Raw genomic sequence first — 12,820 nt, 5'->3', positions numbered from 1 at the left:
GAGTTCAAGATCAGCCTGACCAACCAGGCAAAACCCCATCTCTACTAAAAATACAAAAATTATCCAGGTGTGGTGGTATGTGTCTGTAATCCCAGCTACTTGGGAGGCTGAGGCACAAGAATCGCTCGAACCTGGGAGGCAGAGATTGCAGTGAGCTGAGATCATGCCACTGCACTCCAGCATGGGCAAAAGAACGAGACTCTTTTCTTAAAAAGAAAAAAAAAAAAAATCACAAAGCATATAATTCTCCTATTTAAGGTTTATAAATCATTGGCTTTTAGTATATTCAGAGTTGTGCGTTGTTAGAAATGCTTGCTCCCCAGTGCTGCAAAAAAATAGCAATTGAACATAAATTTAATTTTCTCAGCAAGGCCATCTTTTTACTTTCTGCAGAAAGGGTACACTTGCCAGCAGTTTTGCCACGAGAGTACACCAAACAAAGGAGACAGGGTCATTTATAACCTGACACGTCCATCCTACTGCTCTTACCAGTTTCCACTGGCTGGAACGGGACCTCAGATTCTGTGTTTGTCCCATTGTCTAGAAACTTACAACTTTTCAAAAGAGGCAAAGGCAGAGGAGAACAAAGGAAGGAGGAAGTAACTTGTGGAATGCTCAGAAAGGTAAAAACACCTCCAAATAAGGAAGAGGAACAGGCTATGACCTAATGCTTGCTTGGACCAGCATAAGCATGCCAGGGCAAATGTTTAGGCTAAATTGTGAGAGCTAAGAACACAAAGTGCACGGATTTATCACAGTTAGCAGATCTTTAAGAATGTTAGCACAGGTCTTTGAATAAATTTTGCTTCTAAGAGAAGTTACTATTTATTCTTAATTAGACGGGAGGAAAGTCTCTTTGAAGAGGAGCTTCTACTTCACTTTTTACATGCATCTATCACCAAAATCAATTTTAAACATTTTGTCATTCCCAAAAAGAAACCCTATCCCCTTGGGTATCACTCCTCAATCCCCATATTCCCTTCGGCTCTAGGCAACCACTAATCTACTTTCTGTCTCTACAGATTTGTCTATTCCAGGCAATGCACAGAAATGCAATCTTACTATAGATGCAGTCTGTTGTGATTGGCTTCTTTCTCTCAGTGTATGTTCAACATTAATCCATGCTGTAGCAAGTATCAGGACTTAATTTCTTTTTAGTGCCAGATGACATTCCTTGGAATGGATACACCACATGTTGTTTCTCTGTTCATCAGTTAATGGACATCTGGAGCATTTCTACTTTTTGGATATTATGAATATCTTTTCATATGTTTACTGGTCATCTGTACATCTTCTTTGGAGAACTGTCTATCAAGACTTTTTGGGTTATTTCTTCAAGACAGATATAACTCTTTCCTCCGCCCTGCCCCCACTTCACAAGTAACCCATGAGCAAGGAAAACAGACAAAACTCTTCATTCAAAATTTCAAAGAATAAAACTTTCAAATAAAATTTTAAAAACAGAAATAATAGATACACAATGGTGAATGTGTGATATCTATACATACATAAAAATACCCAATATGTCCTTCTGAAAATTGGTGGAATAGTATTTTATCTATCCGTAACAGTCTACTTCACATATAATCAAAATGAAGTAAAAATTTCATTTTGAAAAAATCACATCTGCGTACATCATGTTGTAGTTCAAAAACATGGTCATCGGCCAGGCCTGGTGGCTCACGCCTGTAATCCCAGCTATTAAAAATACAAAAATCAGCCAGCGTGGTGGCACATGTCTGTAGTTCCAGCCACTTGGAAGGCTGAGGCAGGATAATCGCTTGAACCCGGGAGACAGAGGTTGCAGTGAGCCGAAATCACGCCACTGCGCTCCAGCCTGGGTGACAGAGCGAGGCTGTGTCTCAAAAGAATTTAAAAAACCCCACTGTCATATACAGAATCTCACTCAAGCAATTAAGCCTTACAGCAACCCTGTAAGGAAGGTACTGTTGTTTTATTTTACAGTTGAGAAACTGAGGCTCAGAAGTTATTTTAAGAATCTGCTAAAAGAAAAGGACAATAATAAAAGCATTTATGTAACATTTAAATCAATTTTTAAGGCATCTTTTCTGACATTCTTGTTATATATTTCATTGAAACAGATGGCAAATTCTAATTTTAAAATCTCGTATATTAGTCCTTCTTTACCAGAAGCCATTGTAAATGAAATATCTCCATTTACTTAGATCTTCCTAAAAATCTCATTAAGGAATGTGTTAATCATACTGTTTGCTTTCCAAAACTCTGGGTAAATGTACTGCTCAAGAAACTGAAAGACTGCGTTGTTGGCTATGAACAGGAAATGAAGATTGAGGAGCACTACCCATTAGATCCTGTTATTTCTTTTGAATTTTGACCTGGAGAAAACCAACTATCTATGCCAACAATCTTAAGAGATTAGGTTTTATAGTTCGTGTAAACTGTGAAACAAGAACAACTAGGACACAAAATACTTGATTATTTGTCCTATAACCTAAGTATAATGTGATCCCAATACTTCAGTCCACATAATCATATGGCTAACATACTTTTGTCTTGCAAGCGCTCACCCTATAATATTTCAAACTCTGTAAACACATACTCTATTCCTAAAAAGTGGTGTTTTAGTCACATTTTATTTCTTTTTTCTTTTTTTTTTTTTTATTTTTTGAGATGGAGTCTCGCACTGTTGCCCAAACTGGAATGCAGTGGTGCAATCTCTGCTCATTGCAACCTCTGCCTCCTGGGTTCAAGCAATTCTCCTGCCTCAGCCTCCCAAGTGGCCGGGATTACAGGCACCCGCCACCACATCCAGCTAATTTTTTGTATTTTTTTTTTAGTAGAGACAGGGTTTCCCTCTGTTGGCCAGGCTGGTCTTCAACTCCTGACCTCGTGATCCGCCTGCCTCGGCCTCCCAAAGTGCCGGGATTACAGGAATGAGCCACTTTGCCCGGCCTGGTCACATTCTATTTCAGTGCTGCCATGTTCCAGCAATACCCTTCACTGAAATAGTAACTGCAGACCATGGCACACAGGTTATTTTAACCTCAGCACAATTGGCATTTTGGACTAGATAATCCTTTGTTGTGGAGTGCTGTCCTACGCATCAGGGAATGTTTAGCAACATCCCTGGCCTCTACCCACCAGATACCAGTAGCACTCTCCTTGGTTCTAATGATAAAAAATACCTTAAGACATTGTCAAATGTTCCAAGTCTCTGTATGGGACAAGAAATAGCAATTTTGCCCCCAGTTGAGAACCAGTGATTTAACAGAATGACCTAAGAGATACCTTTAGTGTTTTGGTTTTCGTTTGTTTGTTTTTACCACATCCCTAGATAACTAAAAGAGGAAATACATGTAAAAGAACCAGCTGGTATGGTAGCCCACGCCTATAATCTCAGCACTTTGGGAGGCTAAGAGGGGAGGATTGCTTGAGGCCAACAGTTCGAGACCAGCTTGAGAAACATAGCGAGACACTGTCTCTACCAAAAATAATAATAATAATAATAATAATAATAATAATAAATTGGATAGGCATTGTGGCACAAGCCTGTAGCTGGAGTTACTCAAGTGGCTGAGGCAGGAGGCTTGCATGAGCCCATGGGTTCAGCGTTCCAGTGAGCTATGATTGCACCACTGTACTCCAGCCTGGGTGACAGGGCTTAATATGGGATAATGGAATTGTGGCTATATTATTTTTTAACAGAACTTATTATTTACATTTTACATGATCTGTCAATTGAAGTATGTACAGATAAAACAATATGGCTAGGATTTGTATCAAAATAGGTAAATGAAATGATTATCCACATGATGATAAATGTTCACAGAGGTTCAATATACTATTCTCTCTCTGCTTATGTTTAAAAAAACTCTATAATAAGAATTTTTTTTAAGTGGATAGAGAGGGGTCAGGCGTGGTGGCTCACTCCTGTAATCTCAGCACTTTGGGAGGCCAACATGGGAAGATCACGAGGTCAGGAGTTCAAGACCAGCCTGGCCAACATGGTGAAACCCTGTCTCTAGTAAAAGACACAAAATATCAGCCGGGTGTGGTGGTAAGCACCTGTAATCCCAGCTACTCAGGAGGCTGCGGCAGGAGAATGGCGTGAACCCAGGAGGCGGAGGTTGTGGTGAGCCAAGATTGTGCCATTGCACTCTAGGCTGGGCAACAGAGTGAGACTCCATCTCAAAAAAAAAAGGAGTGGGTGCAGGGGTTGAGGAGCTAACACAGGTCTCAGTAGGTACATGAACAACTTGCTGTTAAGTCAAAAAATTATCGTTGAGGCAAACAATACACAACTGAATGCCTGGGAAGAAAAGCTAGGCACCAAAGCTAATGTGGTGAATTGGAGTACTGAAAAGCACCTGCACGCGCCTGGGATTTAGAAAGGCACACTGGACAGGATACATGCTAAGAAGCGGCCTAGGAAGACTCTAAACTTTCACCTCTGCCTGATCTTTAGGCTCAGCACAAGCAGGAAGCAAAGGCTGAGGCAGAGTTGTAAATGGCCTGGCTAAACATTAAGAGTGTTCCAGGCCGGGTATGGTGGCTCAAGTCTGTAATCCCATCACTTTGGGAGGCCAAGGCTGGTAGATCACTTGAGGCTAGGAGTTCGAGACCAGTCTGGCTAACACAGTGAAACCCCATCTCTACTAAAAATACAAAAAATTAGCCGGGCATAGTGGCAAGTGTCTGTAGTCCCAGCTACTTGGGAGGCTGAGGCAGAAGAATGGCGTGAACCCGGGAGGCGGAGCTTGCAGTGAGCCGAGATCGTGCCACTGTACTCCAGTACGGGCAACAGAGCAAGACTCCGTCTCAAAAAAAAAAAAAAAAAATTAGCCAGATGTGGTGGCGCACACCTGTAATCCTAGCTACTCAGGAGGCTGAGGCATGAGAATTGCTTGAACCCAGGAGGTAGAGGTTGCAGTGGGCTGAGATTCCACCACGGCACTACAGCCTGGGTGACAGAGCAAGACCCTGTCTCAAAAGGGAAAAAAAAAAAGAGAGAGAAAGATTGTTCCAAGACAGAGTCAATCTGCAAAGACTCACAGAAACTTTTTTTCTTTTTTTTCCATTTCTTTTCTTTGGCTCCATGAGCTCAAGGAAATATCTGTCAAATCATTAGCTGACCCTTGAGCCTAAGACACAAACTTTAGAGATAATGTAAAACAAAGAATAAAGTCTTTAAAAATATAGTTTAGAAAACTCACTAAACAAACAAAACCCAGAGCAAGCAATAAAAAACAAACCCTGAAGAGTGAGAAAAATCTGACCTTCAGAGTTAACACATTCTAATAATCAAAATATGCAGTTTTCAACAAAACATTTCTTTCCATACAAACCATACAAAAAATAAGTGTGACCCATTCCCAGCAGATATTAGCAAAAACTCTCCGTGAGTAAGCATAAACATCAGACCAACTCAAAAAAGACTTTAAGCCAACTATCTTAAACATGCTCAAAGAGCCAATGGAAACTATGGACAAAGAGATGAAGGAAACCAAGAAAACAATGTCTAAACAAATCCAGAATATCAATGAAGAGATACAAATGATAAGAAGGAACCAAATAGAAGATGCAAAAGAATAATAACTGAAATGAAGACTTCCCTAGAGGGTTTCAACAGAAGATTTGAACACGCAAAAGAAAAAATTCAATGAAGTGGAAGACAAATCAATTTGGAATTATCTTGTCTAAGGAGAAAAAAAAAGTGTGAAGAAAATTGAACAGAGCCTTAGGACACCATCAAATTGAAAAGAGCTGGAGGCCGGGCGCGGTGGCTCAAGCCTGTAATCCCTGCACTTTGGGAGGCCGAGACAGGCGGATCACGAAGTCAGGAAATCGAGACCATCCTGGCTAACATGGGGAAACCCCGTCTCTACTAAAAAATACAAAAAACTAGCTGGGCGCGGTGGCGGGCGCCTGTAGTCCCGGCTACTCGGGAGGCTGAGGCAGGAGAATGGTGTAAACCTGGGAGGCGGAAATTGCAGTGAGCTGAGATCCGGACACTGCACTCCAGCCTGGGTGACACAGTGAGACTCCGTCTCAAAAAAAAAAAAAAAAAAAAAAAAGCTGGAGGACACCATCAAGCATACCAACATAGGCATAATAAAAGTTCCAGAAGGAGAGAAAAAGGAACAGAAAGAACATGTGAAGAAATACTTATTGAAAAATTCCCAAATTTGGTAGAAGACATGAATTTACAGAACTAAGAAACTCAACAAACTCTAAGTAGTACAAACACAAAGAGATCCATACCAAGGTATGGTACAATCAGACTGTTGGAAGAATAAGACAAAGAAAGAAACTTGAAAGAAGCAAGAGAGAAGGCACTCATCACATATCCTTAGTAAAATTAACAGCCAATTTCTCAGCAGAATCCATGGAGGCCAGAAGGCAGTAGAAGAGCATATTTAAAATGTTACAAGAAAAAAACTATCAGTCTAGATTTCTATATCTAGAAAAAAATTCTTCAAAACTGAAGGAGACATTAAGACATTGACAATAAAGGCTGAGGGAGTGCACTGCTAACAGACCTGCCTTACCATAAATGCTAAAGGGAGTTCTTCAGACAAAAATGAAAGGACACTAAACAGACTCATATCATACAAATATACAAAGAACAACATAAAGATAAAACACATAGGTAAATACAAAAGTCACCATTGTTGTATTTTTGGATTTTTATTTGTGTTTGTTTTTCATTTGTTTTGAGACAGGGTCTTGCTCTGCCACCCAGGCTGGAGTGCAGTGGCACAATTAAGGCTCATTGCAACCTCCAGCTCCCAGACTTATGATCACCCCCACCTCATCCTTCTGGAGTAGCTGGGACCTCATACACGCACCACCATGCCTGGCTAATTTTTGCATGTTTTGTAGAGACGAGGTTTCGTCATGTTACCCAGACTGGTCTTGAACCCCTGGGCTCAAGTGCTCCACCCACCTTGGCATCCCAAGGTGCTAGGATTATAGGCATAAGCCACTGCACCCGGCCAGTATTTTTGGATTGTAACTCCTCTAGTTTTTCTCTTGATGGTGTAAAAGACAAATGTATAAAACGGCAATTATAAATCTATGTTAATGGGCATATAGTAGATAAAGTTGCAATTTGTGACAATGACATACAGGAGGTGGGACAGAGCTGTCTATGAGCAAAGTTTTTGACCACTATTGAGTCAAATAATATCAACTCAAAATAGTGTCACCAATTCAAAATAGTCAATCCCATTAATCACTGATTTCATACATGTAACATTGTCTACTTGCTAAAATTTATTTGTAACCCCCAAATAATCATAAAATAACCCCCAAATCAAATTATTATAAGTGTTTATAATAATCAAAATAACATTTTTAAGAATAACTTTGGAAAAAAGAGAATTATAACTCTTGTGTCAATATGGAGATAAATTAAGAGATGACACTGACTAGAAAGTATCAAATCATTTTGGTTGCTAAAGGGAGAAATAATGAGAATCTGAAACATAATCAATAGAATTAAATAAGCAAATGGATATAGTGAGTTTGAGAAAAAGAGAAGAAATGTCCAGCCTGGGCCATTAGATAGCTAATAGTGCCATTACCCAAAACAGAACAAGTTAACAGAAGCCTAATAAATTCCATGATAAATATATTAAGCTTGAAATGACTGTGGATGATCCAAGTGAAGGTATGCAACAGGAAATTGGATATGGAGAATGAAAACTCAGAAAAGAGACTGAGACTGGAGATAAAGTATTTAAAGATGTCAAACTACAGGTAAATGAAGCCATGGAAATGGTTTATGTCTCCTACCATCATCACACAGAGTCATAAAAGACGGCCGAAGGACAGAAGCAGAAAGAAGAGCTAACAGAGGAAACTGAAAAGAAACTAACAAGGGTGGGTGGGGTACTAGAAGAGACTGGTGTCTCTGAATCTAACAGAAGGGGTGGCCCTTCCCCTTCTTTCCTAGCATGCTTCACTGGAGTTCAACTAAGATAAGAATTAAGTAGCTTCTATTAGATCTGATAGTAAGGAAGTCATTAGTGACCACGACAAAATGAACCGCTATGGAGACATGAGTTGGCATAGAGAACTAGGAGTTGAAGAGTAAGCAGTTTTAAGTGAAGCAAAGAAATGCGTTAGTAGGCTAGGTGCGGTGGCTCATGCTTGTAATCCCAGCACTTTGGGAGGCCGAGGCAGGCGGATCACCTGAGGTCAGGAGTTCAAGACCAGCCTGGCCAACATGGTGAAACTCCATCTCTACTAAAAATACAAAAATTAGCTGGGCATGGTGGTGTGCACCTGTAGTCCCAACTACTTGGCAGGCTGAGGCAGGAGAATCACTTGAACCCGGGAGGCAGAGGTTGCAGTGAGTTGAGATGATGCCATTGCACTCCACCCTGGGCAACGAGCTAAACGTCATCTCAAAAAAAAAAGAAAAGAAAAAGAAATGAGTTAGTAGCAAGCACCACCACCCCCAAAAAAAGAGAGACAGAATTGTGCAATTTAGCCATTTTCTTTCACTTAAACTATTCCCAATTGCTGTAAAAGACTCACTCTGCATACAATGGGCTGTAACCAGCTGAAACACAACATTCACTGCTTGTATTTCCAGCAAGATAAACTGAAAAGCCTCCAATAACAAGACACCCAAGCTGATACCTTAGCATAAAACTAGTCATAGATAGAAAAAAAAGAAAACAATGTAGGAGAGCAAGATAAACAGAAAGCACAAAAGGACAGAATAAAAATAAACTTTTATCAATAATGTATCACTGTTTATCGATAATCACTATAAATAAGACAAACTAAACTCACCAGTTAAAAAAGACAAATTGTACGAATGGATGTTTACAAATCCAGCAATTCCTCAGTGTTTGTCCAAGAGAAATAAAAATATTTGTCTACAAAATTTTTAGACACTAACATTCACACTTAAAAAGATTAATCACCAAGACAGCAGAGCTCTTAGGTGAGTCTGAGTGTGAGCTGGGCAGATTGATTACCACAGCTCATTACATATTCGATCACCATGATCATTCATTTTTACTTACCGCCAACAGAAGACACATTTATTAGCACACGCCAAGCTCGGGGTGGTTTCCATGCAGCGATGGCTCTCAATTCCATAGAAGGTGTGTTTGTAACAACCTCCTCTCCCTCGAAGCATCGACTATGACAAGTAAACAAATCACAATTTGAATAAAATCATCAATGCACAGAAACAAACCACCAAGGCATCATTTTTAAGAGAAACCATGTGTTTCGTAACCATAAATACTCCTACTGGTATCTGCATGACGCAGGAAATTAGCATTGGAGCATTTTAGTGTTTTGGCAGTGCCTTGGGTTTTTACTAAAGCCCAATGAAATAAACCTATGATTCATTAACTCTGAAAACTCTATAGGGAGAACCACTAATGCTTTCATTTTCAAATCCATCAGACTCCTTCAAATAATATTAGTACAATAATATATAATGCTAAGAAACAGATAAAACAGACTCCTAAAAAATGGGGGCTGTCTGCATATGCAAGCGTATCCCTGCTCTGAATAAAGAAGGATGGGTACGGGAGAACAATCCCGGAGTGTGGTTCTTTTGTTTGTTTTGTTTTGAGACAGGGTCTTGCTCTGTTCCTCAGGCTGGAGTGCAGTGATGCAATCATAGCTCCCTGCAACCTCCAGCTCCTGGGTTCAAGCAATCCTCCCGCCTCAGACTCTCAAGTAGCTGGGACTATGGCTGTGAGCCACCATGCCTGGTTATTTTTTAATTTTTTGTAGAGGTGAGGTCTCACTATGTTGCCCAGGCTGGTCTTGAACTCCTGGTCTCAAGCGATCCTCCCACCTCAGCCTCTCCAAACGCTAAGATTACAGTTGTGAGTAAGCCACTGTGCCCAGCCCTGGAGTATACATATTTGAGACATTGTGGGGGCAAGCAGCAGGTATGTAAGAAATAGATTATTATTCCCATTTCCAAAAAAAATCACCATTTGATGCAAGGGATAAAAACATATATCATGAGTCATATAAGTTGGTACATGTAGTAAGAAGGTAATCTAAAGAAATATCTAGATCAACTAGGGTTGGAATTAAGATAATATCAAGCTTTAAAAGATAAAATCAGATCTGTCCAGAGCTCTGTGTAAGACCAGCTTGATTTCAGTACAAGTGAAAGCAGTGAAGCCTGGGAGGAGGTTATGTGAGAGAGGTAATGATGACTTTCTCCTAAGATCAGTGGAACTGGTAGGTTACTGAAGAAGTGAAATCAACGTCATTCCCCACTGAGGGGCACACCAGAGGAAGTCATCCAAAATAACTGATTTTGAGGCCAAGTGACTGAAATAACATGGAATTAACAATACCAGCAACGAACAAGGAGAAGGAAAGTGGAGACATGAATGAGTAGCCTTTACACATGTATGATGTGTGTCAGTGTACTACTTTTTTTTTTTTTTTCTTTTGAGACAAAGTCTCACTCTGTTGCCTAGGCTGGAGTGCAGTAGTGTGATCTGGACTCACTGCACCCTCCACCTCCCAATTCAAGTGGTTCTCCTGCCTCAGCCTCCTGAGTAGCTGGGATTACAGGCATGCGGCACCACGCCCAGTTAATACTGGTATTTTTCGTAGATGCAGGGTTTTACCATATTGGTCAGGCAGGTCTTGAACTCCTGATCTCAAGTGATCTGCCCGCCTCGACCTCCCAAAGTACTGTTATTAATATAAGCCTGTCCACAATGAAAGAACATTACATAAAATTCTACTAGCTTAATTACTGTCAGTTGACCATGAATACTTTTAACCACTTTTTGTTCTGACTTTAAAAAAAAAAAAAAGTTTCCTTGTCCATCTCAGTACTGCATTTGGAAAAAAAGGAGTGAAGGGAAAATACTGTTCATACTGTTCAAGATACCTGTGCCTACACACCTCTTCCAAGTTCCTAATAAAATGTACAAGGCAGCAAACAAAACATTCAAATCTTGCAAATAGCACTGAAAACCCAGTGTCCAACAAATGCCAGAGTCACAGATAATTTCCACAAAATCTCATGCCACTAGAGAAACAAAGCTGAATAACTGTACATTTCAATCACTTAATTAAGAAGTTAATACACTTTGTTCTGAACTGTCCTGTGCTGCCCTGTCCCATTCAGATTGAAGTCCTAACCCTCAATGCAATGCAAAGGCATGTGGATATAGGCTCTTTAATGAGGTATTTAAAGTTAAGTGAGGTCATGTGAGTGGGACCCAAATCTGACAGAACTACCGTCCTTATAAGAACAGGAAGAGAGACCAGAGATCTCTCTGCCCGTGCACAGGGGACAGATAATGTAAGGACTAGAGCCCATAAGATGGAAGAGCAACCAAGGTAGCTTCACCAAAGGATCAGTGAGAGCTTCCCAGAGGTGTGCCGTCCAAATCCAATACTGAAGGACTAAAAGGATTTTTCAAAAGGACTCTGTAAGACACAGGCATAGAAGCACGTGAGAAGAGGATGGAATGTTTTTCGTTTTAAAAAATGATTTCCCCAAATGTTTAAGTCTGTGATCCATTTTGAATTAATTTTTATATAAGGTGTGAGGTTTAAGACACTTTTTTGGAATTTGTTGGGGGGAGCAGTATTTGGGTCTTTTATTCTTTACTGCTGGTTTTGGCCTATGGATATCTAATTGCTCCAGCAGCATTTGTTGAAAATTTCACCATGGAACTTGATATGGTTTGGCTGTGTCCCCACCCAAACCTCAACTTGAACTGTATTTCCCAGAATTCTCACATGTTGTGGGAAAGACCTGGGGAGGAAACTGAATCACAGGGGCCAGTCTTTCCTGTACTATTCTTGTGGTAGTGAATTAAGTCTCACAAGATCCGATGGGTGCCTTGTACATGGAGACAGGGTTTCACCATGTTGGCCAGGCTGGTCTTGAACTCCTGACCTCAAGTGATCCACCTGCCTCAGCCTCCTAAAGTGCTAGGACTACACGCGTGAGCCACGACACTCGGCACAGATTGGGTAAGTTCTATTGTTCTGTCCTGTTCACCAATCATTCTATTGATCTGTTAAGGTCACTGATTCTATTTTGTCATCTCCATTTGACTACCGGGCCCATCAATCACAGTATTTCTCTTACTATACTTCTCAGCTTTAGAATTCCCTCTTGGTTCTTTTATAACTGCTGTTTCTTTGCTCAGGTTTCTTTTTCATTTGTTTCAAGACAATTTGTAACTGATGGCTGAAGCATTTTTATGACAGCTACTTTAAAATCCTTGTCAGTTAATTCCATCGTTTGATTTATCTGGTGTTGCTGTCAGCTGATTATCCTTATTCAAGGTATGATTTTCTTGTTTCTTGGTATGGCAAGAGATGTTTTTGTTGTATCTGAGACATTCTGTCTATTATGTTGGAAATTCTAGACCCTGGTTCATTCATGCTTTTATTTTAGTACATTATTTCAATTTAGCATGCAGGTCCTGGCCTACTTCTTCTGCGTGCTATGGTTCCAATGGGCAGTTTAATTTTCAGAGCCTTTGCAGTGTAATTTTTCTTAGACTCCCACTGGTCCCTGCTGGAGCTGTCTGAGGGAGAGGGAGGGACTCCTCCAGACTGTCCCACTGGGAGTCTCTCAGTGGAGAAGGAGAAAGTCAGGCCAGCTGACTTCCAAGGTCAGGCTGCTTTTGTGGCAGCTTGTCTGACCTATGCCCTCTGGCAGCCCCAGTATCTCTGGGTAGAGAGGGAAGTCTCAGACCCACAAGGACAAAGAGGGTCCCCCAGCTGGGCCACTTGTGGTGGTGGGGTCCCTCTTGCTGGTGCCACCCAGCCAACATCATATCTCTTGGTGGGGGGAGAGAGTCTCAGG

At 40.7% G+C, this 12,820-nt stretch overlaps 1 protein-coding gene across 3 annotated transcripts in view; it reads right to left on the bottom strand.

Annotated features, from left to right (window-relative positions):
* The window catches only part of LOC105466335 (S-adenosyl-L-methionine-dependent tRNA 4-demethylwyosine synthase TYW1), a 252,872-nt gene that overhangs the window by 164,129 nt on the left and 75,923 nt on the right, over positions 1–12,820 (bottom strand). For all 3 annotated transcript variants that reach the window (XM_071095310.1, XM_011715316.3, XM_071095311.1), the window contains one exon: positions 9,024–9,142. In XM_071095310.1, the coding sequence (XP_070951411.1) occupies positions 9,024–9,142 (119 nt within the window). The remainder of the gene's footprint in view (positions 1–9,023; positions 9,143–12,820) is intronic.

Source organism: Macaca nemestrina, chromosome 4 (genome assembly GCF_043159975.1).
Source record: "Macaca nemestrina isolate mMacNem1 chromosome 4, mMacNem.hap1, whole genome shotgun sequence".
Classification (NCBI taxonomy): Eukaryota; Metazoa; Chordata; class Mammalia; order Primates; family Cercopithecidae; genus Macaca; species Macaca nemestrina.
This window is presented reverse-complemented; position numbering and strand designations above follow the sequence as displayed.